Below are 27,871 nucleotides of genomic sequence, written 5' to 3' on the forward strand. Positions count from 1 at the left end.
TAATATAAAATACAATATAAAAGCTCAACCAGATAAAAACAGCAGCAATGCAAAATTACAAATTTAAAACACCAAGTTAAAATTTATTTATAGACTGTTAAAATGCTGGGAGAATAAAAAGGTCTTCACCTGGCGTCTAAAAGCATATAATGTAGGTGCCAAGCGAACCTTCTTAGGGAGCTCATTCCACAGCCGGGGTGCCACAGCAGAGAAGGCCCTGCTCCTGGTAGCCCCCTGCCTCACTTCCTTTGGCAGGGGCTCGCGGAGAAGGACCCCTGAGGATGACCTTAGTGTCCGGGCAGGTACATACCGGAGGAGGCGTTCCTTCAGATATCCTGGCCCCAAGCCGTTTAGGGCTTTAAATGTTAATACCAGCACTTTGAATCGGGCCCGAACCTGGACTGACAGCCAATGAAGTTGGAAAAGGACGGGCGTGATGTGGTCTCGTCGGCCAGTCAACGTTGGTGATTTGCGTTGGTTATTTCGGCCGAATAACCAACCGTGGTGTGAAAAAGTCCCGACAGGTGACACAATAACCCACCGTTGACTATTTAACCCACCGTTGGTTATCGTGTTGTCCAAACCCAGTCATAGGCTGGCTATGTATATGGAAACTCCTTATATCATTTGGGAGATGCTCCACTGGGAGCAACGCCCGTGTGACCCTCGCTGAATGAATAGGAAAGTAAAAAGGGAGATCAAGACTCCAGTTGCACAATTCTAAATATTTTATATTGGATGTTTTTACATGAGCTGCTTGCAGAATTATTCTTATTCATATTGCTTCTATTAGTTCTGCAATGTTTTACTCTTGACTCTTGACTGACATTCTCAAGGCGGCTTGCAACAATAGTTTAAAATAAATAAAATATAATAAAACTAATAACAACACTAATCAAATAAATTGTGCTAGTTTTTCTTTTTTGGTATCACATTCATACATATTTTTATGATCAGGGCATGCAGCTAACGACCCTATAGAAATAGACACAACAATTTCTGATGTTGTGACATCTATTTGGGTAGAATTTATTTATTTATTTACTTATTTATTTATTTGGGTGATTTAGTCACGGTGAATAGAATTAATCCATCGTAAAATAAATAAATCATTAAGTTAAAGTTGGGGCTTCAGAACACGTTGACTTTTAGACTCAGGTGATGGAATCAACGCTTCTGCTGTTTCATTATTGTGTAGTATTGCAATTTCTAATCTTTCTAAGGCATCTGACGCAGCAGGACAATTGAGAACTGCTAATAACAAATAAAGCAAAGGATCAGAATTTCAACAACTTTATTTCATTTATATCCCGCCTTTTTTCCTCCAAGGAACCCAAGGCGGTGCACATAATCCTCCTCCTCTCCATTTTATCCTCACAACAACCCTGTGAGGTAGGCTGGGCTGAGAGACTGTGACTGGCCCAAAGTCACCCAGTGGGTTTCCGTGGCCGAGTGGGGACTAGAACCCGGATCTCCCGACTCCCAGCCCAACACCTTAGCCACTACACCGCACTGGCTCTCATTATCTCTCCTCTAAGGTCTTATATGAAATTTAAAGTCACTAAGGTCTTGAATAGGAGCCCTAGTGATGAATAATTTTAGTTTAATCGTTGGAAAATGCCAGGCATTTGCACTCAGGTTGGAGAGGAATCTATTTTCACATTGTACTATTTCTTATTTGATCACTCAAAGCAATGGTGGTAGAAATGTGTGTGAATTTGGTTTGATTTCTCTTCCCCGTCCCCACACCCCTAATGTAGTAAGTTCTGCTGTTAGGAATATTATATTAATTTCTCGCCTACATGGTAAAAAAAAACAACCAAACTTTTCTGGGTTAAATCCAGACTTAATCATGCTTAGAAGTTAATGAAACTTAATTTAGTTGTGACAAATTTAACTTACTAATTTCAGTGGGTCTATGACTAAACCAGGATCAACCCCCTCTTTTCACAAGTATTCATCCTTGAAAATAGCGTTCCCTTTAATTTCAGATTGATCTATTTTTCTCGTTTAATCTGACTCTGGGAGGAATGGTAATGAAATTCAAATTTTAAAACCAAGTTAGCATTTTGTATTTATGTTGCAAAGTGCATCTGTAATGTGAGAGCCCGGGAGGGGTGTGTGAATAAAAGTGCCATCATACTGAACATTTCGTATTGCAGATATTAACACGCATCTTTTCAAAGTCGATTAGCATTCACACAGCAACCTTTCTATAGAGTAGCAGTTTTAACTCCCATCTTGATTTCAGAAGTAGGATACGTCCATAAAATTCACTCATTGCCACAACTACACAGTTGTGTTCTTCCATTCCTGCTTCTCCCCATATAGCTACCCCATATTCCCTTGCAATGCATAAAGGAGCAATAGGTCTGGTATCATGAAGGAATGTGAAGCAATAGTTTTATGAAAGACTTATTTAGCCCAGGATTCTGTTCACGCAGTGGCCAATAAGATGGCCATGGAAAATCCACAAGCAGGACACAAATGCAACAGCACCCTTCCACGTGTGTTTCCAATAACTGGGATTAAGAGGCATAGTACTCCTGATTCTGGAGGTGATATACAGCCATCATGACTAGTAGCCATTGCTAGCCTTAGCCTCCAAAATTATTCATGGGGTGGAGAAGGTGGATAGGGAGGCATTTCTCGCTCTCCTATAATACTAGAACCCAATGGGGTCATCCCATGAAGCTGATTGGTGGGAGATTCAGGACAGATAAAAGGAACGACTTCTTCACACAGCGCATAGTCAAACTATGGAATTCACTAACCCGAGATGTAGTGATGGCCACCAATCAGGATGGCTTTAAAAGGGGATTGGGTAAATTCCTGGAGGGGAAGGCTATTAATGGCTACTAGTCCTGATAGCCAAGTGCAATCTCCAGTATCAGAGGCAGTAAGCCTGTATACACCAGTTGCTGGGGAACATGGGTGGGAGGGTGCTGTTGCACTCGTGTCCTGCTTGTGAGTTCCTGGTCAACAGCTCGTTGGCCACTATGTGAACAGAGTGCTGGACTAGATGGACCCTTGGTCTGATCCAGCATGGCTCTTCTTATCTTCTTATACTTAAACTATGGAACTCACTACCACAAGATGTAGTGATGGCCACCAATTTGGATGGCTTTAAAAGAGGGTTTGGTAAATTCCTGGAGGGGAAGGCTATCAATGGCTACTAGTCCTGATGGCTAAGTGCTACCTCCAGTATCGGAGGCAGTAATCCTATATACCCCAGTTTCTGGGGAATGTGGGGGGAGGGTGCTGTTGCACCATGTCCTGCTTTGTCGGTCCCTGGCCGATGGTTGGCCACTGTGTGAACAGAGTGCTGGACTAGATGGACCCTTGGTCTGATCCAGCAAGGCTCTACTTATGTTCTAATGTGTAGTTTACTCCTCAGTGCTTTTACTGCACATCTCTCTACCCTTCTTTCCTCTTCTTCCTCCTCCCTTGTCCTATTAAAGTTTTAAATCTTCCACTTTTAGCCTCTCCACAAAGATGTCGTCTTAGTTAAATTTTCACTTCTCCCCATAAGGCTTTGCTGTCATTGCCTGGCTAGAACAGCCACTGACTCATTCCCAATTCATTCCACCGTTTCCCCTCTTGGGAAACAGCATATAATGCGGGAGATCATGTAGGGTTGATCCTCATCCATAAATCTCCTGATGACCCTCATTTTAATAAGGACAGTCTGGGTCCCTTATTTAGCAACTTGGTAATGCCGATGCTGGTTTGAGAGGACATGAAGTCAGGGCACAAACAACAGGGGTCACGTAGCAGAGCGTTGGGTCATGCCACTAAGGTTTCCAAGTGGCAGTAGTGCGGCCGACCCTTTTCTTGTACCTGTTTCTGCATGTTTTTCTTTCCCTGCCCAGGAAAATATTGCTCATGAAAGATAGCTCTGCGCAAAAGAAATCCTTCTGCTGATATTACTGCCTGTAAGCAGATTGCATCCTGCCGGCCAACAGTACAAGCATCGTCTTCTATTAAAAATAACAACAAAAAGCCCGTCCTACAAAAACCAGTTTCAGCTAAGGAGCTGGTATAATAATAATAATAATAATAATAATAATAATAATAATAATAATAATAATAATTTTATTTGTTACCCGCCTCTCTCTCTGGATCGAGGCGGGGTACAACACAAATAAAAACACCATAAAATACATACAGCTAATTCAAACGTTTAAAACCAGTGCATCATTAAAAGCAGCACACCATTAAAAAGTTCTTAAAGTTCAGCTGGGTAGACCTTTTTTTTATTATTATTTATTTCTATAGCACCATCAATGTACATGGTGCTGTACAGATTACACAGTAAATAGCAAGGCCCTGCCGCATAGGCTTACAATCTAATAAAGTTGTAGTAAACAATAAGGAGGGAAAGAGAATGCAAACAGGCACAGGGAAGTGTAAACAGGCACTGGGTAGGGTGAAGCTAAACAGTATAGAGTCAGAACAAACTCAATATTTAAAAGCTATAGGGAACAGAAAAGTTTTTAGCTGAGTTTTAAAAGCTGTGATTGAGTTTGTAGTTCTCAAGTGTTCTGGAAGAGCATTCCAGGCGTAAGGGGCAGCAGAAGAAAAAGGATGAAGCCGAGTAAGGGAAGTAGAGGTCCTTGGGCAGGCGAGAAGCATGGCATCAGAGGAGCGGAGAGCACGAGCGGGGCAATAGTGTGAGATGAGAGAGGAGAGATAAGCAGGAGCTAGGCTGTGAAAAGCTTTGAAGGTCAACAGGAGAAGTTTATATTGGATTCTGGAGTGAATTGGAAGCCAATGAAGAGATTTCAGAAGTGGAGTGACATGGTCAGAGCGGCGGGCCAAGAAGATGATCTTAGCGGCAGAGTGGTGAACAGAGACCAACGGACTGATGTGGGACGAAGGAAGGCCAGAGTCTTTATGGCTTTCTTAAATTCCAGAAGACTGTTAAGTTAATGGATCTCTCCCAGCAAGCTATTCTACAAACTGGGAGTGGCAGAAGAAAGGATCCTCTGGGTAACAGTTGTCAGCCTTGTTTTTGTTGGCTGGAGTAAATTCTTCCCAGAGGACCTGAGTGTGCGGGGCGGATTGTACGGGAGAAGGCGATCCCGCAGGTAGCCTGGACCCAAACCATGTAGGGCTTTAAAGGTGATAATCAACACTTTATACTTCGCCCGGAAACTAATTGGCAGCCAGTGGAGTGATTTTGGAGTTGGTGTAATGTGGTCACCCCTAAGTGTACCAGTGACCAACCTGGCTGCCTTATTTTGAACTAGTTGAAGTTTCCAGACTAGGCACAAAGGTAGCCCTATGTAGAGCGCATTGCAGAAGTCGAGCCTCAGAGTTACCAGCGCGTGCACAACGGTCTTTAGGTCTTCCGACTCTAGGAAGGGGCGCAGCTGGTGTATGATATACCAGCAGACCATCTAATCATTCCCTCTGACAGCAAATTCAGGTGGTTGAATGCCTATCGGTTTGGAAGTGGAACAAGGCTACCCAAAGAGAAGGGGATCATTTCTGTGTACCCAGGGGACTCCCTAGGTATGAGAAGGATAGGCGTTTGTAAATCAAAAGACAAATAATGTTTTGAACCTCCCCCAATGGTTAGAGGACTGGTGATGTACAGATACCAATACATATGGAAAATCAAGGCATCCAGTGAGGAGTTGTGTGATGGGGCGAAACATTAGAGTTGAGGAAGGAGAGGTTAGTCTCCTCGCCTTCCCAGAGTTGCAGAGAGATAACCTTGGTCAAAGCATGGTCCTCCCCTAACCCACATCCCCCTCCAAATGGCGGCAGTAAATAACAGCATATTTAAGTATGTGGAATATCAACACAGTAAATATATTGTATAGTTTAATGTGTAGTATTTAATGATGAGGAATTCATGAGTAACCATGAATGCTGATTTACTAGGTAAGCAAACCTACTTTAATTGGATGCAAAATGAACATCTGAATATCATAAAGCTACAAATCATCATTGTATCTATTAACATTATTTATGATTGATACAATGTCCAAACATTCACGTAATTCAAACAAAGTGCCACTTATTACAATAATTAATGCATCATCTAAGACAGAGGGGTGGGGGTGGGGCTTTTTTGGCCCAAGAAAAGAGCCACATTCCTTTCTATCGAACCTTCCACGGGCTGTATAACAAAGGTAGGTGTGGCCATTCACAAAAAGGGGGTGGTGTCAAAACTAAAGTGGGTGGGGCCACCCTCTCTCATACATACATACACACATATTGCTGAGTTCACACAATATGCTAAGCCATCCAGTGTGGGTTGTTGCTGAACCATGGGTTATCATGTTTTCTGAACTCAGCACATTTTCCACAGGGTGGGTTATCATGTTGTCTGAACGCAGTGCATTTTCCACGGGGTTGCTTGTTAACCATTGCTGCATGGCTTGTTAATTACCCTGAACAACCCAACAACAAGCCATGGGTTCTCAAGGTGGCTTGTTTGGGAAAAATAAACCACACCACATGGTTAACAGGCCACCCTGCAGAAAACATGCTGTGTTCAGTAAACATGATAACACACCCTGCAGAAAACGCACTGCGTTCAGACAACACATTAACTCACCTTGTGGAAAAACATGCTGCATTCAGACAACACGATAACCCATGGTTATATGCATTCATATACGTACATGCACACCCATTCTCACACATAATCCACACTCATTATTCTCATACATACAATGCACAGAGTTTTAATGTGGTGTTTTAATTCTTTTTATCTTTTATTGTTCACTGCTTTGGAATCTGTTCAGATGTGGAAAAGGAAAGGAACCTCTCGTGCAAGCACTTGAGTCATTACTGACTCCTAGAGGGACACCTGCTTTCGCTGACATTTTCTTGGAAGGCTTGTAGCGGGGTGGTTTGCCATTGCCTTCCCCAGTCGCGGTTACCTTTCCCCCAGCTAGCTGGGTACTCATTTTACCGACCTCGGAAGGATGGAAGGCTGAGTCGACCTGAGCCGGCTGCCTGAGAACCAGCTTCCGCTGGGATCGAACTGAGGCCGTGGGGAGAGTTTCGGCTGCAGTAACTACCGCTTACCACTCTGCGCCACACGAAGAATGTGGAGTGGTACATAAATAGTGAAAATAAATACTGGAGAGGAAGGCACACAACTCTAAAAGTCTAGTGTGACCAAATGATTAACAGCCAAAAGCCTGGGAAAGTTCCCTGTTTTTCTAATGTTAAATGTTACTCAAAGATGTGGAGGAAGCTATTTTGTCTGAAATAATTTGGTTCTTTTAAAAATTCACTTTTCTGTTTTCAAACAAGAGGAATGGATACCTGGATGTTTTATAATGTCATGTTTACTTCTTCTTTTTAAAAGGCTTTATAGAGCTCAGCCTATATGATCAAGTCAGGCTTTTGGAAAGCTGTTGGTTGGAAGTGTTAATGGTGGGCTTGATGTGGAGATCCATCAATCATCCTGGCAAGCTCATCTTTGCACCAGATCTTGCGCTCGACAGGTGAGAAAATAAGTATCTTTGGGGTAAGGGGACTGTCACAGAGAGTTGGCGACTTGTAGATCGAATTGTAATGCCTCCAAAACTGTATGTTTGGCCTTCATTTCAAACCAGTCTACAAAGCCATAATCTTCCATCCTCTCTTCGTTCCCGAGCAGGCAATCGGGCCCTGCCTGTCTTGACGACAGCGCGTTGGTGCTGCGTGGCCTTGGGCTCATGCATTTGCACTCCTTCCCGGCATCTGCATGGGAAGGAGCATGAGTGCAGAGTTGCCGTCACCACCACCGCTGTGCCAGGCATGGGGCCGAGGGGGGGGGAGGAAAGAGGTAACTAGAGGGGGAGGCAGAGGGGGACACACAGCACCCGAACCAGCTCTCCTCCCTCTGACCTCCCTCTGGCTGCCCTGTTCCTCTCCCCACTGTTTTAAATTTGTTTTTATCTATAAGCTTTGCATTTCCAGATAAAAAAAACTTTAAACAATGAGGTGGGAGAAGGAACGGGCCCCATTCCTGTCACCCTCCCCTTTTTGTATTTTTTATTTATGAACAGATAAGAACATAAGAACATAGAAAGAGCCAGGCTGGATCAGACCAAGGGTCCATCTAGTCCAGCACTCTGTTCACACAGCGGCCAACCAGCCATTGACCAGGGATGAGCAAGCAGGACATGGTGCAACAGCACCCTACCCACCCATGTTCCCCAGCAACTAGCGCACACAGGCTTATTGCCTCGAATACTGGAGATAGCACACAACTATCAGGGCTAGTAGCCATTGATAGCCTTCCCCTCCAGGAATGTATCCAACCCCCTTTTGAAGCCATCCAGATTGGTGGCCAGTACTACATCTTGTGGTTGTGAGTTCCATAATTTAACTATGCGCTGTGTGAAGAAGTCCTTCCTTTTATTTGTCCTGGGTCTCCCGCCAATCAGTTTCATGGGATGCCCTCAGGTTCTAGTATTTTGAGAGAGGGAGAAAAATGTCTCCCTATCCACATTCTCCATACCATGCATAAAAAAAACTTTTAAAAAACCAAGGTGGGGTGGGGAAAAAATGGGGCAGCTGGAGAGGGAGGAAGAGAGGGGCGCGCCCTGCCCAGACTTGGCTGTCCTGACTTGGAGCTCCCGAAGGGTTCGCCCCCTTCCCTGTCCAGCCAATGGCAACCAATCAGGGGTTGCTATCGGCTGTGACATGCCTCCGCAAGGGAAAAAAAAGTCAGGGTAAGTGCCCGACTTTTTTTAAGCGGTGTTTTGGGGGTTTGTCCCTGGATGGCTTCAGGATGGCGTCTGCATCATATAGATGACCTGCCGCCACTCCAAATCTACTCTGGAGCAAACCCCTCATCAAGATGTACCCAGGGTTGACCTTTAGTTTGACCCTGTGCATATCCTGATACAGATCAGGCCACTCTGTCAATTTCCCAGGCAAGGCTTTAGATTGTACAAGTCCTTTGCAAATGGTCTTCAGGTAGTGCGAGCTGGGAAGGCTACATGAAATCCATGGCATCCATCTACCAGGAGGACCGAAAGACTGCTGACACGGGTTCTGCTATTCATGCAGCACGGAGGAGAAGTTGCCTGTCTATGTCAGAGATTAGGGGCCTTGCTAGACCTGCCGGCTTATGCCGGCAGGGAGGCGGGGCTGAGGCGCGCTGAAGTTAGCGCGCCTCCCCCAGGCTACCACACGCACGACGCGCAGGGACGTCGCGTCCCTGCAGCGTCCGCCAATTTTTTTTTTTAATTTTAAAGGGGCCGGGTGCAGCCCGAAGACTCCAGAGAGGTAAGTGGTTTTTTTTTTTTTTACCAGGGGGGGGGGCGCGAAGGCTGGGAGGGTGGGTGCCAGGGTGGGTGGCACGGGGGGAGGGCGGTTGCGATCGCGCTGCGCGATCGCACCCGCCCTCCCCCCGTGCCACCCACCCTGGCACCCACCCTCCCAGCCTTTGCCCCCCCCCCCGCCGATGGGCACAGCGCTCCTATGAGTGCTGTGCCAGGTCCGCGGCTTTTCGTGGCTCCTTGCGAGTAAGCGAGGAGCCACGAAAAGCTGCGGAAGTCCCTAGACTTCCTGCGGAAGTCCCTAGCCTCAGGCCGGAGCTGGGGAAAAGGCGTGCCATAAGCGAATTCGCTTATGGCGCGTTGGAGGAGGCCTCAGCGCAGCCTGTTTCCGGATTCCCCAGTGCGTCATCTGGACGCACAGCAGGGAAGCAGGGACAGAAGGCGCGCTAAGGCCTCGTCTAGGAAGGTCCTAGGGCAAATTCAGTAGTTAGAACAGCTTTCCCTGTTTATTTGAATTGACTTCAGTGCTATGTTTTGTAGGTTTTGTTAATCAATCACATAATTTAAAGTAGAGCTGGTTTAGTTTTACCCAAGGGGATTCTGAATACTAGTATCTCAACCCACAGCCCTGCTTTGGAACTCAAAGCCAAGCTGCTAGAGCAAGCTTCCCCAACCTAGCCCCCTCGAGATGGTGTCGAACTACCACTGGGAAAAGTGCAGAAAAGGGCAACTAAAAAGGTCAAGGGGATGGAGCATCTCCTCTATGAGGGAAGGTTACAATAACTGGGATTGTTCCGGTTGGAAAAAACGAGGCTGAGGGGAGACATGATAGAGGTGTACAAAATTATACATGGTGTGGAGAATGTGGATAGGGAGACATTTTTCTCCCTCTCTCAAAATACTAGAACCCAATGGGGTCATCCCATGAAGCTGATCGGTGGGAGATTCAGGTCAGATAAAAGGAAGGACTTCTTCACACAGCGCATAGTTAAACTATGGAACTCACTACCATGAGATGTAGGGAAGGCCAACTATTTGGATAGTGTTAAAGGCGGGGTGGGGTGGGGTTGGGTAAATTCCTAGAGACAAAGGTTATCAATGGCTACTAGACCTGATGGATAAGTGTTACCTCCAATAACAGAGACAGTAAGCCTATATGCACTAGTTGCTGGGGAACATGGGTGGGAGGGTGCTGTTGCACCCGTTTCCTGCATATGGGTTACTGGTCGGCAGCTGGTTGGCCACTGTGTGAGCAGAGTGCTAGACTAGGTGGACCCTTGGTCTGATCCAACATGGCTCTTCTTATGTGCTTATGTTCACTCCCATCACCCCAGCCAGCATGGCCAATGGCTGGGAATGATGAGAGTTGTAGTCCAGCAGGTTGGGGAAGCCTGTACTAGAGATTCGTACTGTTCTATATTCTGTAGGTGGTGGCAGCTAAAATTCTCCTGGGTTACTTTATTGTGGGTTTACATTCAGTGACAAATGTTAGTTTGATTTTTGTCTGTCGCATAAAAAAAAAACCCATGTAGGCAGAACAGAAGGTTTTACAATTGTTTATATAACGGCTCTCATATTTTCAAATTGGGGTTCACTGCACTATAAGAATTTCACCCACTGCAAGGGATCAAGTTATCACTAGATGTCTCTAGGTCAGGAGGGGTGCACAATCTTTTTTGGCTCCGAGGGCTACATTGAAGGTCTGCTGGGGAGCACACATGAGTGTGTGCCCACACAAATGTAATTCTTACCAATTTGATCATTTCCTCACAGAGCATGCAGAGCAAAGCTCAATTCATTGCTTGTCTACTCAGAAGTAAGCCCCAGTGCAACAGGCTTCAGATATGCAAAGTACAGTGATCCAGATGGGGGGGGGTCCCTGGAGTGAGGGGAAGGCTTTCTTTAGGCTAAGGAGGAAACAGATTGTGCTTATCAGTGAACTCAGACAAGAGTGGTTTAAAGGCATTTAAACTATAAAGATCCTGCTGTTTAAATACTTTTGACAATGTAAAGGTATGGGTATTAAATACCCTGCTCTTTGAATAACTTTTAATTTTAAAGAGGTTTAAAAAGCAGGGCATTTAAACGTTAAATATCTCTTAAATTGCTCTAAGTAGTGAAAATGGGCTACCAGATGTTGGCACCATAGAATTCTCACAGCCAGACAGCAGAATGAAAGTGGAAGGAGGCAGCATTGAGTAATGGCAGGGAAGTGTTGGAGAGCCCACCAGGCAGAGGAGGAAGTGTGGATCCCACTGAGCAGGGTGGGACTCGTTTTTGCCTTGGAGGGAAGACTGAGAAGTACAGCCTGGGGCTGAAATCCCTCCAGTGTAGAGGAGGCAGAGGGTTACTGCTTCTGCTTCCTCAGTAAGATGCTCCCACTGCACCTAAGAACATAAGAAGAGCCCTGCTGGATCAGACTGAAGGTCCATCTAGTCCACCACTCAGTTCACACAGTGGCCAACCAGCCATCAGCCAGGGACCAACAAACAAGGACATGGTACAACCGCACCCTCCCACCCATGTTCCCCAGCAACTCGTGCACACAGGCTTACTGCCTCGAATACTGGAGATAGCACACAACCATCAGGGCTGGTAGCCATTGATAGCCTTGTCCTCCAGGGATTTATCCAACCCCCTTTTAAAGCCATCCAAATTAGTGGCCATCACTACATCTTGTGGTAGTGAATTCCAGAGTTTAACTATGCAGTGTGTGAAGATGTACTTCCTCTTATCTGTCCTGAATCTCCCACAAATCAGCTTCATGGGATGACCCCGGGTTCTAGTATTTTTTGAGAGAGGGAGAAAAATGTCGCCCTATCCACATTCTCCACACCATGCATAATTTTGTACACCTCTATCACGTCTCCCCTTAGCCTCCTTTTTACCAAGCTAAACAATCCCAGTTGTTGTAACCTTCCCTCATAGGGGAGATTCTTCAGGCCCTTGATCTTTTTAGTTGCCCTTTCCTGCACTTTTTCCAGCTCTATCATGCCTTTTTATATATATAAAAATGTAATAAATAAATACTGTATTTCTTCAATTCTAAGACGCACTTTTCCCCCCATATAAACATCTCTAAAAACGGAGTGCGTCTTAGAATCGCGGGTGTCTTAGGGTTTTTTTCTGTTGGTGGGACTGAAATTAGTGTGTGTCTTACAATCGATGGCGTCTTACAATCGAAGAAATACGGTAAATAAATAAATTTTTAGGTGTGGTGACCAGAATCTACACACATAAACACTTGCCAGGGCTTCAGATTGATCTGGGAATTGCACGCCCTGACTGCAAAGGATACATTCGAGCAAGGAGTTGTGTTAATTTGGGGTTGTGAAGATTGTGGGGATTAAGCCGACGAGTCCATGGAAGATGTGGGATTTGAGAGATTCCAAGGGGGAGAAAAAGAGAGTTAGTGAAACACGGGTGTTCTGGAAGGTGGTTCCACACAGGAGCGGCAGCAAGGGAAAAGTGAGCAGGAATTCTTTGGAAAGCCATGGAAGGCGTTAGAGAACAGGAGCAAAGGACTTGAGCAGAACGCTTCTTTCATATTGCAAAGGAGGACGCAGTGAGGTTTGTTAAAGGTTTCTCTATTGGATGTTTAGGATTTCATTCTGCTTTTTTAAAAAAGCAAACATTACAAAATCCCAAACCGTGAATGCAGACAAAAAAAACCCAAACTATCTCCTGGAGCACGAAGCAATCTTTTGCAGGGAAGAATGTTTTGCGTTCCCAATAACCCTCTTAACCGTTTTCAAATCAGGGATGAGGGGAAATGCGTGGAAGGAATTTTGGAAATCTTTGACATGCTCTTGGCGACGACTTCAAGGCTTCGAGAGCTGAAATTGCAGCACAAAGAATATCTCTGTGTCAAGGCGATGATCCTTCTCAATTCCAGTGAGTAGACGCTTCAGTCATGTCAAGCTGTGCTTATTATTGAGACAAAAAGTTGGGTGGAGGCTGTAGAAACATCAAAGGATGCAAGAGCCATTAAGGCGAATGAAATAAAAACTCCCAAAGTGCTTTTTCGTTCCACATGTTATAATGGTTTTATGATTGATACGCAGAAATAATACCTAGGTCAACATGCTGTATTATTCTGTGGTGTATTTTTAAACTTTCTAAAGGTAAAACTTAAAAGGGCTCTTAATAAAATTGTGGATGACCCAGGACTTAAGCTCCTATTTTCTTCAAATCACCTTGTTGTTTGCCAACATATACAAAAGTGAATTAGTTTGCCCTTTCCCTCCCCTCCCCCCGCCCTGCTCCTGTGCTTTTAACAGATGAGAAGGATAATCATATTTCTGAACGCGAAACATCTTCTCGACAAGAAGGCAGAATTTATAAATATCAAAGGGAACAATTTATTTTCATTTCGAAACCCCCGACTTTAAAACGTTGTAATGTTTTTCAACAAGGTGGGAGGTATTTCCCCTTTGAAACGTCCCAGACATTTCCCCCTAAAAAGAAGGAAGCAGGCTTGCTAGCGTAACAGGCTAAAGTCTGCCTGCCATGTCATGCATTCAAACAACCCCTTTTTAGCCATTGGCTGAGTTGCTGTGATGTCATGCAATGTTCATTAAAAACTCTTCAAATGCAGCATCTTAATTAATTAATTAATTACATTTCTACACCGCTCAATAGCTGGAGCTCTGTGGGCGGTTCACAAAAATTGTGAAGGAGAAATAGGAGAAATAGTTGGTTAAGATTATAATTATTATATTTATTTGTATCCTGCCTTTTGCCCAATGCTGGGCCTGAAGGCGTCTTCTTCTTCTTCTTCTTCTTCTTCTTCTTCTTCTTCTTATTATTATTATTATTATTATTATTATTATTATTAATTAATTACATTTATATACTGCCCCATAGCCGGAGCTCTCTGGGTGGTTTACAAAAGTTAAAAACAATGAACATGAAAAACAAATATACAAAAATTTAAAAGCATAAAAAACAGTAACGGGTTTAGCCGTAATGGAAATATTTCACAAACCCTAGTGATTGGGAAAATTTTATTATTCTGACATGAAGGTGGGGGAAAGGCAGGACTCTGTGGAAAAGGAAGTCAGGAGGTAGAGAGGGGCATCATTCAGGTAGGGAAGGGTCACTGGTCTTACCCGCGGTCCGACCTCACCCTGTGCTTGAGAGCACTAATTACTATTATTTCAACATTGGTGTACTGCACTCCCACACAGACTCTATCTTCCAAACAACTTAAATTTTGTTCAGACAAACCTTTTCCACTGATTTCTCTCAGGCTATGCCCTCTCTCTCCTCAAGCCAGAAGCAGTGGGTGTTGCCCTCAACCATCGCCTGCTTCCAATAGAGGCTGGTGGCTCCAGTTTCGGTGAATCAATTCTGGGTGATAGTCAGCACCAGCCAGAACTTTAAAGGAGCTGTCCAAAGTGCTGAAGGGTTCAGCAACTTGGATAGTTCTGGCTGGTTGTAAATAAAACCCAGAATGGATTCACAGCCCCACGCAAATCGGAACCACTAGCATCCATTATTATTATTATTATTATTATTATTATTATTATTATTTATTTATTTATATAGCACCATCAATGTACATGGTGCTGTACAGATAACACAGTAAATAGCAAGACCCTGCCGCATAGGCTTACAATCTAATAAGTTGTAGTAAACAATAAAGAGGGAAGGAGAATGCAAACAGGCACAGGGAAGTGTAAACAGGCGCCGGGTAGGGTGAAGCTAACAGTATAGAGTCAGAACAAACTCAATGTTTGAAGGCTATAGGGAAAAGAAAAGTTTTTAGCTGAGTTTTAAAAGCAGTGATTGAGTTTGTAGTTCTCAAGTGTTCTCGAAGAGCGTTCCAGGCGTAAGGGGCAGCAGAAGAAAAAGGACGGAGCCGAGTAAGGGAAGTGGAGGTCCTTGGGCAGGCGAGAACCATGGCATCAGAGGAGCGGAGAGCACGAGTGGGGCGATAGTGTGAGATGAGGGAGGAGAGATAGGCAGGAGCTAGACCGTGAAGAGCTTTGAAGGTCAGCAGGAGAAGTTTATATTGGATTCTGGAGTGAATTGGAAGCCAATGAAGAGATTTCAGAAGTGGAGTGACCTGGTCAGAGCGGCGGGCCAAGAAGATGATCTTAGCGGCAGAGTGGTGGACAGAGACCAGCGGACTGATGTGAGACGAAGGAAGGCCAGAGAGAAGAAGGTTGCAGTAGTCCAACCGAGAGATAACCAGTGCGTGAATGAGAGTCTTGGCAGAAGAGACAGTCAAAAATGGTCGAATCCTGGCGATATTATACAGGAAGAAACGACAGCCTGGTTCGTCCCAGGAAGCACAACCCACTTAGGCTGTATCCAGTACTTCTTCCATATTGTTACAACTATTTTTCAGGTGCGCCTATACCTCTGGCCAGTTTGATATTTCGACACATTGATTGATCATTGCGGTAAACAATTAGTAGGCCTGTCCAATTGGCATGCATGCCAAAGGAACACATCTCTTTGCCAGAGGGGTGTATCGGGGAGGACACGTGGGCTGGAGCCAGGTATTAGTATTGTTTTTTGCAGCGAGATGAAGGGTGGCTTGAATAGGATAGCCACTTTTATGCATGATCCAAACAGAGGAAATGGTTCACCCAAAAAGGAGGACAAAAAGGACACAGGTCTGCATAAGTGGGTATAGATGCAAATTTAGCAATAATTACTATAATTTAAATAGAAATGCAATACATTTCACAATAGTTGGGAAAGACTGTGAGCAGGTGAGCTGTGTGCTGCTCTGTCTGCTGTCCAGGTGCTACCTGTGGGCGGGCAACTTCAAGGTCCTCATATTTCCACACTCACATCTCCACTTTCGCTTCCAGTAAACAGGTTTCAAAGTGTCAACAGGTTCGTATTGTTTCAAAACCCTGTAAAAGCTGTTTGACCAAAGGCAACAATGGGACAAGAGATTTATTGTGTGCACACATGGCAGGTTGTAAAGCTGTTCTCAAAGCACCGTCAGGTAGCGTTGGTGCCAAAATTCATACTTACCTGCATTTGTCTAAGTCTGTAACGCTTGCTTGTATTATGAATGGAGTGCAGTTCCCTTCAGAAGATCTTCTCTGGCTGAGGAGATTTTGTCCATCACTGATTTCAGCTCTCTTCAAAAATGATTATTTACTTCCAGTCTCAGTTGTTTTGACCAAAGCTAAAATTGATCCTCAGACGTCAATAACTCTAGCTTTTCCTTCATGTCAGTTGCCAAGAAAAGATACATGTAGGTCAATAACCCAATAGTGTCCCAGCCTTACCTATGCCTGATTTGTGAACAGAACGACTTGCAGAGTCCTACAGAGAAAGGAGCCACGGGGCTTCCGGAACCATCTCTGTGTTGGACAATGAGATGGTGCTTCACCGCCTTCAGTGCAGACAGTGGGCAAGAGAACTGAAGACAATTGTAAAGAAACAATTGACAACTGGTGGACGCATTAAGTGATTTCTAGGAGTAGAAGCAGTGCCAACTCCACGTTTTGGGAAGCAGGGGGGGATACTTGGGCAAAATTCCTTCAATAGGTCCCCCCTCCCTGAGTGGGTGCCCTTGCTTGTTGCTGATGTTGGCGTTGCCCATTCCTTATCCGCACACCCACCCAGAGAGAGAGAGAGTGTGTGAGGTTAACAGAGACTGCTCTTCCTCCTCAACCCTGTCATTACTAACACAATCAAAGATAAAGTATTTTGCTATCCTAAGCGAGGTACAGTTTTGGCTTCCCACCCCCACCATGTCACCATGGACACCATAAAATGGGTCCATGGGGTGTGGGGATCCATGACTTTTCTGGGATATCAAATTCTTCTAGTTCATTTTTTTTTAAAGGCTTACAGAGCAAACCTATACATGTCTACTCAGATGTAATTTCCTTTGAGTTCAATGGGCCTTATCCCCAGGAATGAGGGTTTAAGAGGATCGCAGCCATAATTTCTTTAATCTCATGTATTTATTTATAATAAATAAATAAAAATAAAAAAGAGAGGGGAAAAACACCACAAATATATATATATATATATATATATATATATATATATATATATATTCTTCAGTATACTCTACGCGTTTCAGATAAATAAAAAAAAATCCTTCCTCAGGAGCTGAAGTAACATGAGCTGTTAAAATATATAACAAAGAATAAAGAATCCTCAGCTTTCAGCTCATGTTACTTCAGTTCCTGAGGAAGGATTTTTTAAATCCGAAACACATAGAGCATATTGAAGGAAAAAAATATATATTTTATTAAAGATCAGATTTATTTATTTTTACCAAGACCAGACCTTCTCTCACTTTTTGCATCTACCTGATGGCTAGCCAGAACCCCATGGCAGCTAAGAGAAGTGGGGCAAGGAGGGGGGGGGAGAGAAATCGCAAGGCTAGAGGCTGGGGCAGAGTGGGGAAACAATCCCTGCTTTCAGAGGTAGTATACCTCTAAAGGCCAGTTGCTAGTGGCAACAGTGAGGGAGGACTATGGTGAGAACCTCAGAGTCATCTGGTTGGTCACTGTATGCTAGATTAGATGGACCTCTGGTCTGATTCAGCAGGACTCTTCTTACATTCTGGTTGTCAAAACATATGTCTGACTCCCAGGTTGATAGCCGTTTTTATAACACTACCTCATTTTCAACTGAGACCGCTGAAGGTGGGTTTCTTGGCGTCAGCTGTTTCTGAGTTAATAAACAACCCATCTTAGAAAATACATTAACACCTTGCATTTCCAGAAACTGCATGAACACATTTATTGGACAGTGTTTTGCCTTTGATTACAAAGATAGGGTATTGGCAAAAGGAAAAGAAGCTATAATGGGTGTTTGGGGGTTTTTTTGGGCAGCATTTCCTTCTGTTCTATTATTAAAAGCAATATCATTCTCACATCAGTTCTCCTATGGGGTGGGGGAATCCTCAATTTACAGCCCCCCCCCCCTAAACATATTAATAACTGCTGGTATTGCTTTGTATGTAGAAGGTTGCAATCAAGTCATGCTGGACTCTAAAGTCTAGTAACTCTGAAAACACATTTGTATTAAAGATAAGGCACACTCCAGCCAATCATAGAATCATAGAATAGTAGAGTTGGAAGGGGCCTATAAGGCCATCAGGTCCAACCCCCTGTCAATGCAGGAATCCACCTTAAAATCATAGGATAGTAGAGTTGGAAGGGGCCTATAAGGCCATCGAGTCCAACCCCCAGCTCAATGCAGGAATCCACCCTAAAGCATCCCTGACAGATGGTTGTCCTGCTGCCTCTTGAATGCCTCTAGTGTGGAAGAGCCCACAACCTCCCTAGGTAACTAGTTCTATTGTTGTACTGCTCTAACAGGAAGTTTTTCCTGATGTCCAGCCAGAATCTGGCTTCCTGTAACTTGAGCCCATTATTCTGTGTCCTTAAAGCACACCTGAAAGATGGCTGTCCAGCTGCATCTTGAAGGCCTCTAGTATGGGAGAGCCCACGACCTCGCTAGGTAATTGTTTCTGAATCTTTAACACTTTTAAGCCCTGTTTATTTCAAGAAGATTCAAGCCGTATTTAATATCTCTTTCCGAAATCAATTGGATTTCATAGAATCATAGAGTTGAAAGGGGCGATTTAGGCCATTGAGTCCTAGGGGGGATCTACACAATTGCTTTTAAAGTGCTTTAAAGCACTTTGAAAACGTTTTGAAAACTGTATATGCAGTGTGTCCTGGGCCCCAACAGTTGTCAAAACTGTTATAAAGCGGCGCTTTAAAGCAGTAGTGTAAACCTCCCCCCCCCCCAGTCTCTGCTCAGTGCAGGAATCTAGTTTAAAGCATCTCTGACAGATGGCTGCCTAGATTCTGCTTGAATACCTCCAGTGACAGAAAGCCCACTACCTCCATAGGCTGTCGGTTCCATTGTCTGACTGCTCTGACTGTTACGTTTTTCCCGGTGTTCACCTGAAATCTGCTTTCCTTTAACTTAAGCCTGTTATTTCCTAGTCTACAGTCTCAGATCACAGAAAACAGGTTGCAGCTCTCTTCTGTATGACAACCCTCCAGGTACTTCACAAGTGCTATCATATCTGCCCCCCACAGTCCTTGAAAAGCACTTTAGCGCTGTCTGGACTCAGGCCATGATGTTTTCTTAGATCTGATTTCTTACTAGTGTGTAGCTGCTGCACAATTCTGAATGGGGCATATTATGTTGACCCGTAGATTGTCTGTAAATGAAAACATGACACATCCATGTCTCAACAGATAAAGGCATTTTCTTAACTGCTGTACTAAATATAACTAAATATAATTCCTATCAAGCTTGTTGCGGCTTTGTAAGGTGTCGTAAAGAAAAAAAGTTCCTGCCCCAAGGAACTTACAATTGACATTTGAAAGGTGATGGAGGGAAGAGCCAGGACAGAAGCATCTGAATTCTTCTTCAGCTTGGATTGAAATCTGAACTGGAGAAGGATTGCCGGATTCTTTCTGTAAAGTTTCCCCTTTGCCATGCCTTGGACTACTTCCTGGATTACTCACATGGGTGAATCTGCGCAACCATTGACCAGGCAGTGACCAGGGCATATCACAACTTCACATAGCCAATCAGATTTGGCTATGTGATGATGTCATTGAGGGCAAGTGGAAATGAAGTCAATATAAATGGGTAAGTGAACATTTATGCAGAGTGCCTTAAACTCTTAAATACTTTAAAGTATTTAAGAAACTCTTCAAATACTTAAAAGGTTGTCACACAGAGGAGGGCCAGGATCTCTTCTCGATCCTCCCAGAGTGCAGGACACGGAATAACGGGCTCAAGTTAAAGGAAGCCAGATTCCGGCTGGACATCAGGAAAGACATCCTGACTGTTAGAGCAGTACGACAATGGAATCAGTTGCCTGGTGAGGTTGTGGGCTCTCCCACACTAGAGGCCTTCAAGAGCATCTGTCAGGGATGCTTTAGGGTGGATTCCTGCATTGAGCAGGGGGTTGGACTCGATGGCCTTGTAGGCCCCTTCCAACTCTGCTATTCTATGATTCAGTGAAACTTGCCAGGCTGGGGAAGTGCTCTTTTAATTACACGATGAACGTATTTGCAAAATGATGTGAGTAGTTTTGGTTTGGTTCCAGTATGGATGCTTTGTCCACAGGTTTGAAATGTCACTCCGAGGCATACCATTGCTGCCTTAAAAGTACAAAGTACATCGGGGTTCTCCTTCTGATTCTAGGAATATAGGAAGCTGCCTTGTACTGAGTCAGACCCTTGGTCCATCAAGCCCAGTATTGTCGACACTGACTGGCAGCAACTCTCCTGGGTTTCAGGCAAGAGTTTTTCCAGCTATATCTTCTGCATGAGAAGCATGTGCTTTACCACTGAGCCACAGCCCTTGCCCAGGGCCACCATTAAGGGTAGGCATGTTTGGGCATCTGCCGAGGACCCACACTCCAGCAGGGGCCCAGTGACAAGAGCCCCCTGGACAGGCTCCTCCTCTTCACCATTTCAACCTGCTTCTAACCCTGCCTCTCGCTCTGACTCAGACAACGGTGGAGGAAAGAAAGAGGAGACGTAGATGCCATGGCCTGCTTGCTCACTGGCTCTCTGCCTGCAAGCAAGAATCATAGGCCTCAGCTAGACGAGGGGGGTCGGAGGGAGGCCATCTCGTGATTTTATGATCATGAGATCGTCCCCCTGGGGCCCTTCCACATGCCGTACTGAAGGCGCATGCATGCGCCCCAAGTACGACCCCAAAACGATAGTGTGTACTACAGCCAGAAGAGACGGAGGAGGCGGCGGCTGGGGAATCCGGGCGCGTCCTTGCCGCCGCCGCCTCCCCGTCGGCCTCCTGCTGCCTGGGTAAGAGCGACCCGGGTCGGAGAGCTCAGCATCCGCCTCCGCCGAGCTCTCCGACCCGGGCGTGTGGAAGGGCCCCTGGTTTACACACGGTGTGCGACATCGCGGCCGCCATTTTTCTCTCTTAAAGAACACGGAGCGCACAAACGCTCGTGCACAGAAGGTAAGTGGGTTTTTTTAAATAATAATTTTCCCCGCTCCCCCCACTCCACCCTCGAGGAGCTCTGTGCCCCGTGCGCGGCTCCTAGCTCCTCGCAGTTACTCACGAGGAGCTGGGACAAACCACGATGCCCTGCCACGTTCCGCAGTCTCGGGATCAGCCCGGGACCATGGAAAAAACGGGTTAGAAGGCTAGAGCAAAATCCCAGGGAAATGGAGGGATCATCGCTCCCTGACCCTGGGATCCCCCGTGCGTCATCTGGACACACAGGGATGATCCGGGGGCGATCCCTGGGATAAGCCCTCCTCTAGCTATGGCCATAGAACAGTAGAGTTGGAAGGGGCCTACAAGGCCATCAAATCCAATCCCCTGTAGTAACAAAGAGGAGAAAAAGGAGCGGCTTGAGGGAGGGGATCCATTGAGGAAATCATGAAATAGGAAATCAAGGCTCAGCTTTTCCAGAGCAATCAGAAAGAAATTGCCTGTCTGTGTGTGTGTGTGTGTGTGTGCGCGCGCGCACATAGGGAAAGAACTAACTTTTCCAGATCTTTTTCCTCATAAACCCAAGAAATATACACAACTTTTGTAACTGTTGTGTAAAATCCAATAATTTGGTGACTGGCGGTAATATGCTGGTGGTATTATTTTTATTTATTTATTTATTTATTTATTACATTTCTATACCGCCCAATAGCCGGAGCTCTGTGGGCGGTTCACAAAAATTAAAAACATTCAAAGTATAAAACAACAATATAAAACCATAGTATAAAATACAATATAAAAGCTCAAACAGATAAAAACAGCAGCAATGCAAAATTACAAATTTAAAATACCAAGTTAAAATTTATTTATAGACTGTTAAAATGCTGGGAGAATAAAAAGGTCTTCACCTGGCGTCTAAAAGCATATAATGTAGGTGCCAAGCGAACCTCCTTAGGGAGCTCATTCCACAGCCGGGGTGCCACAGCAGAGAAGGCCCTCCTCATGGTAGCCACCTGCCTCACTTCCTTTGGCAGGGGCTCGCGGAGAAGGACCCCTGAGGATGACCTTAGGGTCTGGGCAGGTACATATGGGAGGAGGCGTTCCTTCAGATAACCTGGCCTCAAACCGTTTAGGGCTTTAAATGTTAATACCAACACTTTGAATCGGGCCCGGACCTGGACTGGCAGCCAGTGAAGCTGGAAAAGGACTGGCGTAATGTGGTCTCGTCGGCCAGTCCCTGTTAGTAAGCGTGCTGCCCTGTTTTGTACCAGTTGAAGTTTCCGGACCATTTTCAAAGGCAGCCCCACGTATAACGCATTGCAGTAATCCAAACGAGAGGTTATCAGAGCATGGATCACTGTAGCTAGACTATCTCTGTCCAGATAAGGGCGCAGCTGGTATATCAGCCTAAGCTGGTAAAAGGTGCTCTTTGCCACTGAGTTCACCTGTGCCTCAAGTGACAGTTCTGGATCCAAGAGTACCCCCAAACTACGGACCTGATCCTTCAGGGGGAGTGCAACCCCATCCAGGACAGGGCAAACATCACCTCGCTGGACAGATGAACCACCCGCTAACAGTACCTCCATCTTGTCTGGATTGAGTTTCAGTTCATTAGCCCTCATCCAGTCCATTACCGTGCCCAAGCACTGGTTCAGAACAGCCACTGCCTCACCTGGGTTTGATGAAAAGGAAAGGTAGAGCTGGGTATCATCCGCATATTGATGACACCTCAGTCCACATCTCCGGATAACCTCCCCCAGCGGTTTCATGTATATGTTAAACAGCATAGGGGATAGGATAGAGCCCTGTGGATGATGATGATGATGATGATGATGATGATGATGCATTTTTGCCCCAACCTTTTTTGCAATTAGCCCTGCCCACTGCTGAAATATGCCCCCCCCCCTCCGAGAGCTTCTCCGAAACCAAAGATTCAACACATCTGCTGTATGGGGAGAAAAGTGGGATACAGCCTGTGCCTTTGGTGGGCTTAGGGTGGGGGTGGGACGCTGTGAGAAATAGTAGAGTTACAAATATACAAGAGCGCTTTTAAGATGTGACATGTTTGAGAGTATATACCTCGACATGCTTGGCAAATGCATAGTTGCTTTCCGTTGTGTAGCCATCCATGCCTTGAAGCTCTTTCCATCACACCATCAATAATGCTAATAGGGCATCCTGACCTTCTGGCAGCTAGACAAGTCAAACATCTCAGTTTTCTTACCCTTAGAACCGCCCGTCTGCCTTCCCATTCTGGTCTCTGTCAAGCCAAGCCCTCAACTGATACCTATAAATTGCAGCTGTTAAGCTCATACCCACTGCCAGCATTTCTGTCGTCCTTCACTGGCTCTCCCGTTTCACCCTGTAAAGGTCACACTTCTCAGCCCAAACCTTAAGACCACCCAGCTTGTTGGTAATCACGTGTGACTAGAGTTCCAAACTATACAAAAAAGAAAGAAAGAAAGAAAGAAAGAAAGAAAGAAAAAAACTACCCTGTCCTGCTCTTCTGCTGAACAACAACTTGTTGCTCAGAAATCAGCATGTAAAGTTTTGCACAGGGTGGGGATAAATATGATCACCTTTTAATGTCTGGCACATCATGCTGTTTTTAAAACCATGGCTACAGTGACTGGTTGAAAAGTTGGCAGCTGTATATGTGTCAGGATGGAGCCCAGGCTCACTGGTTTGGTTTCAGATCCTGAATCAGAACTAGAAGAAGTTCATTCAAGACTATTTATTTATTTATTTATTTATTTATTACATTTCTATACCGCCCAATAGCCGGAGCTCTCTGGGCGGTTCACAAAAATAAAAAACATTCAAAGTATAAAACAACAGTATAAAATACAATATAAAAGCTCAACCAGATAAAAACAGCAGCAATGCAAAATTACGAATTTAAAACACCAAGTTAAAATTTATTTATAGACTGTTAAAATGCTGGGAGAATATGCATCTAAAAGCATATAATGTAGGTGCCAAGCGAACCTCCTTAGGGAGCTCATTCCACAGCCGGGGTGCCACAGCAGAGAAGGCCCTCCTCCTGGTAGCCACCTGCCTCACTTCCTTTCTGAACAAGGAGCGGGGGAGGAAATTCCCCAAGACTCTCCAGGAGTCAGGGAGGAATCTTCCCAGGAGCACATCGAATAGGAGGCCCAGACTCAGAGATCGTCTCCCTCACCCCCAGGAACTCACCCCCTAAGGCCCAATCTCTCCATCCAATTCTCTCTTAACTAATGGACTAACTGTCTGCTCTCCCTGTATATATAAACCCAGGCTGGATCTACACTACTGCTTCAAAACGGTTTATAACAGTTTTCAAAACATTTTCAATATGCTAGTCTTATTCTCTCAGTCTTATTCTCTCTCTCTCTCTCTCTCTCTCTCTCTCTCACACACACACACACACACACACCCCTCCCATGTTTCTCTCATTCTACCAAACAGTTAACCCCAACTTACCTGGGTTCCACCTAACACAGCAAATACAGATACAACATGGCAAGCATTGTGATTTTGTCACAGTGACACTCCGCATCTCGTCTTGGCCGTGGCCATGGCTAGATGGGGCGATATCCCGGGGATCGTCCCGGCATCGTCCACGCGCATCCACATGACCCACAGGGGATCCTGGGAGCAGGGAGGGATGATCCCTCCCTTCTCCCGGGATATCTCCCTACTGTTCTATCCCGACTTTTCCAGGACGTGTGGCCAGCTGTCCTGGTTTCGTCCCGGCTCCTCACGAACCAGGCTCCATGCTCATCGAGGGTGGGGTGGGGGGAGCGGGAGGTTTTTCTTAAAAAATAAATACTTTTCCGCAGGAACACTCCTGCGCTCTTCTTCGATTCAAACCCCCCCAAAATGGCGGGCGCGATGTCCTCTTTGTCCCCGGACGTTGCGCTCCGCGTGTAGACTAAGAGGGAGGATCTCATGATCAGTATATCTCAGTGGTTCTCAACCTTCCTAATGCCGTGACCCTTTAATACAGTTCCTCATGTTGTGGTGACCCCCAACCATAAAATTATTTTCGTTCTTCTCTACACGATCCATTGTCATGGGATGGTTTGCTAATGAAAGTAATACATAACAATAGCTTTAATAATGCAAAAGATGATACATGACATAGTTCAGTCAATACAGTTTCCTAAACCATCGGAAATATGTGTTTTCTGATGGTCTTAGGCGACCCCTGTGAAAGGGTCATGGGACCCCCAAAGAGGTCCCGACCCACAGGTTGAGATCCGCTGGTATATCTCAAGATCATCCCCCTCCACCCCCTCGCCTAGCGATGCCCCAGGTCTTCTTTTCCAGTTGTGCAATGTTGTGGGTGGCCCAAAGGGATGTTCAAGGGGAAAGACGGCAGGGAGCCTTTCTTGCTAGACAACAGCAACTTTATTCAAACAAAGGGGTGGGGGTGGGGGTGGTAAAGATTCTTAGCTGGGAGAATTAAAGTGCAAAGTAGCCGTGTATTTCAAGAACAGTTGCTGGGCTTCACTTTTATACTTGGTTTGAAAAGCTGTTGATGAAAGCGGCAACACCGTGATGAGTTCTCCCCCTTGTTTCTCGTTGCAGTAGAGGAAAAGTTGTAGCCAGAGCCGGCATCAAGGGTTGGTATAGTTGGGCATTTGCCGAGGGACCGCATGCCAGCCAGTGGAGGGTGGGGGCACGGATGAGAGGCGCTGCAGCTTGCTTGTTCACCTGCCTCTTGCTCTGCCTGAGACCACTGTCGTGAGAAGGAGGAGCCTTCGATTCCACTGCTTGCTTGTTCACAGCCTCTCTGCCTGGCAAGCAAGAGGGGGGGGGGCAGTAGCTCCGTGGTAGAGCAGAGCACCTTCTTTGCATGCAGGATGCCCCAGGGTTGATCCCACCGTTTCCAGGAAGGGCTGAAAAAACTCCTGACTGAAACCCTGCAGAGCCGCTCCTAGTCAGTATCAACAATATGGTGCTAGATGGACCAAGCTCCTGACACAGCAGCTTTCTGTGTTCCTAAGAGGATCAGCAGCTGATGATAAAGCTGGTGAGCTGGTAGACTCCCTGAAGGAGACGGGCCGGCCCATTGAGGGTGTCTTGCCCAAGCCCCACCCCACCCCACCCCATCCCACCCCCAAAACCCCCTGGACTCTGCACTGTACCTGCTTGGCCTATAAAAGGCCCCAGTATCAATCCCTGCTGTCTCCAGGGAAGGCCGGGGAAAACTCATGCCTGAAACCCTGGAGAGCTGCTGTAGACAGCACAGAGCTAGATGGTTGAATAGTCTGACTCAGTGGCTGGGTTCAGACAACATGATAACCCACACTCAAGGGTTGCGTATGGGTTGAGTGTGGGTTGTCATTGAACTGTGGTGTTGAAATGTGGATTGTGTTATCTGAACCCAGCCACATTAACAAACCATGGTGTGTTAACTACGAACAACCAGTGAAAAGAACCCATGGTTTGTTAACATGGCTGGGCTCAGACAAAATCATTACCCACACTTCAGCAACAACCCACAGTTCAATGACAACAAACACTCAACCCATACTCAACCCTTGAGAGTGGGTTATTGTGTTGTGTGAACCCAGTCGTTATAAGGCGGCTTCCTGAGTACCATGAGTTCAATGGGCCTTGTTCATTGGAAGACAGGTCCCTAATAAGTTGTAAACACTCATTCTTGGTGACCTCCTTGTCCTAGGCATGTTTCCATTGACTGCTACAGAAGAACCTGACAGCCATAAGAAGCTGAACCGCCTGCTCAACGGTGTGACGGACGCTTTGGTGTGGGTCATTGCAAAGAGCGGCATCCCTTTGCCGCAACAGACGACTCGCTTGGCGAATTTGCTGATGCTGCTTTCGCATGTCCGACATGCAAGGTAAGGCCAGATCCCTTCTTCAAACCCTGGTAGCTTTCTTATTTGTGGCAAGCAAGCGCAGCAGATCATTGGCCTATGCCGGTTTTAAATGTCTGTTTCTGTTTTCCCGTTTGCTTGCAAAGCTTTTCATAGAGATTTCTATGGGTTGGTTGCTGATGCGTCCAGTTTTCCCGCACCGTCTTGGAAGTCACGTTTGCTGCCTGAAAATCTTGCATATGGCAATAAATAGCCATATGTAGGTTCACCAGTCTTGAAAAGGATGTTAAAGAAAACCCTGATTTCATATAGTATGGGGCAGTAAGCCTATATACACCAGTTGCTGGGGAACATGGGTGGGAGGGTGCTGTTGCACCATGTCCTGCTTGTGGTCCCCTGGTTGACAGCTGAGTGGCCATGGTGTGAACAGAGCGCTGGACTAGATGGACCCTTGGTCGGATGGCTCTTCCAATGTTCTTATGTTCTGTGCTAAACCGGTGTTTGTTGGCAGTAATGGATTGGAGGAGGGCGAACAAATTGAAGCTTAATCCAGAGAAGACAGAGGTGCTTCTGGTCAGTCGAAAGGCAGATCAGGGAATAGGGATTCAGCTTGTGTTGGATGGGGTTACACTCCCCCTGAAGACACAGGTCCGCAGCTTGGGTGTACTTCTGGATTCAGCCCTGAGCCTGGATGCCCAGGTTTTGGCGGTGGCCAGGAGTGCATTTGCACAGTTAAAGCTAGTGCACCAGCTGCGCCCGTTCCTAGAGATGTCGGACCTGGCCACGGTGACCCATGCCTTAGTTACATCCCGATTGGATTACTGTAACGCGCTCTACGTGGGGCTGCCTTTGAAGAGTGTTCGGAAACTTCAGCTG

General features: G+C 45.7%; 1 protein-coding gene across 1 annotated transcript in view; it reads left to right on the top strand.

Annotated features, from left to right (window-relative positions):
- The window catches only part of ESR2 (estrogen receptor 2), a 93,117-nt gene that overhangs the window by 56,199 nt on the left and 9,047 nt on the right, over positions 1-27,871 (top strand). Inside the window, exons 6-8 of the mRNA XM_063118141.1 lie at positions 7,334-7,472; positions 13,000-13,133; positions 26,842-27,019. Of these exons, the coding sequence (XP_062974211.1) occupies positions 7,334-7,472; positions 13,000-13,133; positions 26,842-27,019 (451 nt within the window). The remainder of the gene's footprint in view (positions 1-7,333; positions 7,473-12,999; positions 13,134-26,841; positions 27,020-27,871) is intronic.

Source organism: Elgaria multicarinata, chromosome 2, assembly GCF_023053635.1.
Source record: "Elgaria multicarinata webbii isolate HBS135686 ecotype San Diego chromosome 2, rElgMul1.1.pri, whole genome shotgun sequence".
Classification (NCBI taxonomy): domain Eukaryota; kingdom Metazoa; phylum Chordata; class Lepidosauria; order Squamata; family Anguidae; genus Elgaria; species Elgaria multicarinata.